At 30.6% G+C, this 4,873-nt stretch overlaps 1 protein-coding gene across 2 annotated transcripts; it reads right to left on the bottom strand.

The window, feature by feature from the left end:
* Nucleotides 1–1,679: 1,679 nt before the first annotated feature.
* LOC107858631 (probable esterase KAI2) lies at nt 1,680–4,255 on the bottom strand. Of its 2 annotated transcripts, XM_016703366.2 has the most exons (3): nt 3,743–4,217; nt 2,234–2,405; nt 1,680–2,134 (listed from the first exon to the last, which is right to left on the bottom strand). In XM_016703366.2, the coding sequence occupies exons 1-3, from the start codon at nt 4,108–4,110 to the stop codon at nt 1,949–1,951; spliced, it is 726 nt and encodes a 241-aa protein (XP_016558852.1). In that variant the 5' UTR covers nt 4,111–4,217; the 3' UTR covers nt 1,680–1,948. The 2 variants fall into 2 exon arrangements, with proteins under 2 accessions (XP_016558852.1, XP_016558851.1); XM_016703365.2 differs by having other exon boundaries at nt 1,680–2,405; nt 3,743–4,255.
* Between the last annotated feature and the right edge of the window lie 618 nt (nt 4,256–4,873).

The raw sequence follows: 4,873 nt of genomic DNA, 5'->3' as shown, positions 1-4,873 counted from the left end.
CCTCTATGTGCATTTTAAATTTTTTTAAATCATCAAAATTATATGTTAATGGTTTCTGGGTTATTATGCTATTTTTATCTATTAATTCAATTTTTATAGTAGTTTTATATTTTTTCCATCCTTTTAATAGATCTTCACTATATAATTGTTCTAATTTTTTCTTAATTATTTCTATCTTATTTACTAAAAATATATTTATTTCTTTTTTATTTATCGAAAATACGACTAGTTCTATTGTATCTTCGGTATTTTTTATATTTTCTAACTTTTGTATAATTTTTTCACTTCCTTCTATCCAATCAGTTTTCTTTCTTATTTTATTAGTAACTCTTCTTGCTCTTACTTTCTGTTTATATGGTGTTGTAAACCACCAATCCATTCTATTTATTATATGTGGGTATAATTTATCTAAAAACGCATTCCTAAAAGCATATCTTTTGATATTAGCTCATAATTATAGATTTCTTCTATTGTTAATATTTTATCCCATACTTGTATTTTTACATTCTTAGCTTTATAAGTAATTAAGCTTCCTTTGTTATTAAATCCTTTAACTATTATTGGTGTTTTTAATTTATCCCATTTACTTTTTGGTAAACAATTATATCTACATAAATTAGCTTCTGTTCTTGTATCTATCATAGATGTATAGTATCTACTGTAATATCTTTCTACTACTATCTTCATTAATACATATATTGGATTGGCTAGGGGTGTTTTAGGCTACTGTGGATTATTTTGAGAAGGGAGATTAGGTTGCTTTGGGAATTTGGGGTTATTAAAACATAACCCCAATTAGGATATAAAATTTAGCTCAATCTAATTAATATTTTGGTCTGATTGAAAACCACATTGGCCAATTGCATTGCAATAATGGTCAATTTGATTTCAATTATGATCAAATTTAATAAATAAACTAAATTTAATCAAAATTCGACACGAATTAATACCCCTTTTAATTCCGAACTTTTTGATTTATCAAAATCCGATAAATATTTCTCCAAATAAATTATTTTCACGAACAAATTACATTTAAATTGAGACTTTAATTATTTGATTTTATTTTCAAGATAAGCCTTGATTAAAATTTAATATTCCGTAAAATGAATACTTAAGTAACAAAATTATATAATTTCGTATTATTGAATACGATAATTTGTAATCGCTACTTAAAATGACAAATTATCCTAGATGAATACTTTGAAAAGCCTTTTATTTGGATAAAATAAATGTTCTAATTTTATTTAAAATCAAAAAACTCAGAGTTAAACGTAGTTATGGAGGACAAAAATTAGAGGTTAACACTAGGCTCACTTTGTCATTCTTCAACTGAACCTCCATTAGATCTTGTAGTTGATGCTTAGTCGTCTCCAGTCGTGGTCTTCCTCGCCTCTTAGCCGTCGTCTCTGGCGGGCATTAGCAGCACGCTAACTTGCGGCGAGAGAGAAGAAGAGAGAATTTTCTATAACTTCCATCACTCAGCTTGCCCCTTCATACTCATATGTATTTGCACAAAATGATACATATATTTAAGCATAATATAGTGTAGGTATTATCTATATTTGGAAGCAAACGTTGTATTAGTTATACGATAACTGAATTTTTTATGAGTAAATCAAGCATTATCATATGTATTATCTTTATGCGCAATTTAATATCTGATTAATTAGTTCAAACTATTGACCAAACAAAAGAAATATTTAATAGAGTATTATAGTCTACATAGATTAAATAGCCAGCAGATACATGGATTTTATAAAGCACCACACAACAATGTCGTTTCAATGATCAAAACAAATCTTAAAAATGAAAAGCACGAAAAGCGAAGTCCAACTCATGAAAATGTATATGTTGAATTTAAGACAAAAGATAGACCCTTGCAGAGTCTCAGCAGCATAGAACTTGGGAAGCTTCAAGACTTGAACAACAATGAGCACTCAACTATATATTAGCAAGCATCATCAGTTGTAATATCATGAGAAATATGGCGAAGCAGCACGGGAATAGTGACCTCCGGTGCGCTCAAGTGTGGGAGATGACCTTCAGTTGAGATGACTTCGACGATTGACTTCCCACCGAGATTTTGGTGAATATATTCGGAAACTGCCACTGGCACGGCCAAATCCTTGGAGCTCTGGATAATGTGACAAGGAACCGTAACACGGGAGAGAAAATGTCTTAGGTCAAACGTGAAAATTGTACGAAAGACACTTAGCGAGATGTCTGGTCTCACATTGAATAAGGTTCTACTGAATTCTTGTACTGCCACCGAATCCATGTCCCCTCCAATCACTAGTGGCGCGAAACCATCGATCCATGACTTGTAGTTCGACTCCATCGCTTGACATAGTTGGTCGATGTCTTCCTTTTCGAATCCTCCGAAGTAATCTTCTGCATTTATGAACCTATATAAACGAAACATATATTAGTTTCTTGACTGGTGCTATATATGAGTATCTTTTAGGGCGTGCTTGGGAATTACTGCATAGTAATTTCTCTATTCTAATCTGTGGCAGGACTATTGTTGGCTTCAAAAATAATGTTATATTTTTATATTTAGTAATAATTTAATTTTATAATATTCATTTTACTTTTAATTTATATGATTTACAGTTACACAAACATATATGACTTATTTTAGACTAAAAATTTCAAATCTTTCTTATTTCCTAAACTTTAACACGATAAATTGATGAGACGGACAATTATTAAGGTAAGCAACAGTCAGTGTATTAACAAAAAACGACTTGTTTGTTTATTAGAGTGCAACTTAACTGTTGTAATTTTCGATGTCATATACCCCTTCGGTCTCATTTTACTAATCCCAATTTGACATTGCACATTGATTAAGAAAAAATAATTAATAACATGATTATTTTATCATAATATCCCTATTAAATGATGTTTACATTTTAATTTGAAGAAAAATAATTAATACTTAGGGTAAAAAAGAAAAAAAAAAATTGTCTTGTCTTGATTAATGAAAAATGACAAATAAACTGAGAAATCAAATTAGGAAATTTGAGACGAGTAAAATATGACGGAGTAATATTGTGTAATTACAAAATTTGAGTGCATATATTTTTTAAAAATAAAAGGTAATTATAAGAAAATTGAATCAGCTTTTCAAATTAACAGGTAAATAAGTATATGTAAATAAATATAGGAAATATTAAAAATGAAAAGAAATTGCAAAATTAATGGTAATTACACCATGTAATTACACCAATTCTGAGCACTTAATTCCCACTCCCTTCCCCTCCGATCCCACTTTCGCCTAAATTGGAGAATACAATTGCTTCCACTCAATTAGTTAATTTCATGTTAAACAAGTAATCACCTGGCTAGATATATAGATTAACGGAGTAATTATACCCAATTTCAATTACAAGGTGGGCTCCTTCAAGGTTTTTGAACTTGTTAGTAAAGACGTATAATAATTATTAGAGTAATAATCTAAACTTTATGCTATTTTTCTCTTAAAACACTCCACTTTATTAACACTACTCTAATTGAAGCAGTAACGATTAAAAAAGAAAAGAAAAGAACGGAGTATACTAAACACTTCTAAAAAATAAAACAATGGAAAAGATTTAGAAATCCAATTTACGAAATGAAAAGTAATAGTATGAATTGATTAATGCATAATTTTCTTTATATGATGATCATAATACCACCTATAATAATACTAATAAGTCATAAACATATATAGCAACCTATTTGCGATATGTCATGAGTTCACCTTGGTGAAGCAGAAAGCAAAACGATTTTGGAGAAGAGGTCCGGCCGAAAAATGGAAGCAATAACACCAGTCATGGAAGATATAGAATGGCCCAAGTATATGCAAGAAGTGATTTGAAGTTCCTCCAAAATGGCAATTAAATCATAGGCATAACCTTCAAGAGACGAGTAACGTTCAAAATCGAAGTAATCTGGGTTAGTCGGGCCAGAACCCATGTTGTCATAAACGACAACACGATACTCATCGACTAGGGCAGGGACAAGGTGTTTCCAAACAGATTGATCAGTCCCAAAGCCATGACCAAGCACTACGGTCTTCGAGCCTGAGCCCATAACTTTAACGTTGTGAGCTTCTTCAACTACTCCCATCCTTCTTCTCTCTACAATTTTTTTGCTTGATGACTAGCTAGCTAAAACTTGTAACTTTGCTAAGCTTTTTAAGTTTAGTAAATCACTCTATCCCATCCTTTTAAGATATTTCCTATTGATATATATGGTCTTAGAATACAGTTGTGTGGTGGAAACTTTAGAATCTCCAGCTACCATAATTAATTCCTTTCGGATCCACACAAGCCACAACTTGACTTTTGCGGACTAGCTAGTGGCAGGTTCGATAATGGGGTCATCCGAATTAAGTATTTTTAACATGCAGTATAAATTTTTATCTGAAACATGTCTAGATATGTCAGGTAAGAAATGTGAGGGATTTGCTATATGATGTATTTGAGGAGAGTTAGATATAGGTCGAAGAATTATTAAAAGAAGATGTGATTCGACAAAACTTAAAATATGTGCAGCTTATTGAAGATATGATCTAGAGAAAAGGACTTAAAAGTTAAGCATTACAGTTGAAGGTTAGTCAATAATCACCCTATCTAGTTTCCCACATAAGTGAGAATATTTTTTTTTTTCTCCTACTGTCTTATACTTCAAATTTAATTACTATATAGGGAACCTATTATATATTATTTCTTTTGTTTCGACAATTATAATATTTATTGGTGTTGTTGATGTTCTTTATTATTTATGATATCTCTTTCTTCGTGTTTTGTTATGCTTAGATATGAACAAAATAAAACCGCTTCATCGAATGAGTCATATCCCGAAAAAAAAAAACGTGATTCATGGTTTT

The sequence above is a fragment of the Capsicum annuum genome, chromosome 2, assembly GCF_002878395.1.
Source record: "Capsicum annuum cultivar UCD-10X-F1 chromosome 2, UCD10Xv1.1, whole genome shotgun sequence".
NCBI lineage: Eukaryota > Viridiplantae > Streptophyta > Magnoliopsida > Solanales > Solanaceae > Capsicum > Capsicum annuum.
The sequence above is the reverse complement of the archived record's forward strand: the minus strand, read 5'-3'. Positions and strand labels throughout refer to the sequence as shown.

Bases quoted from the DNA above. Each gene is read 5' to 3' on its own strand.
- LOC107858631 (XM_016703365.2), bottom strand. From the start codon at position 4,110: ATGGGAGTAGTTGAAGAAGCTCACAACGTTAAAGTTATGGGCTCAGGC. The intron at 2,406-3,742 runs GTGAACTCATGA...TCGTTTATATAG, and splicing joins TTGCTTTCTGCTTCACCAAG to GTTCATAAATGCAGAAGATT.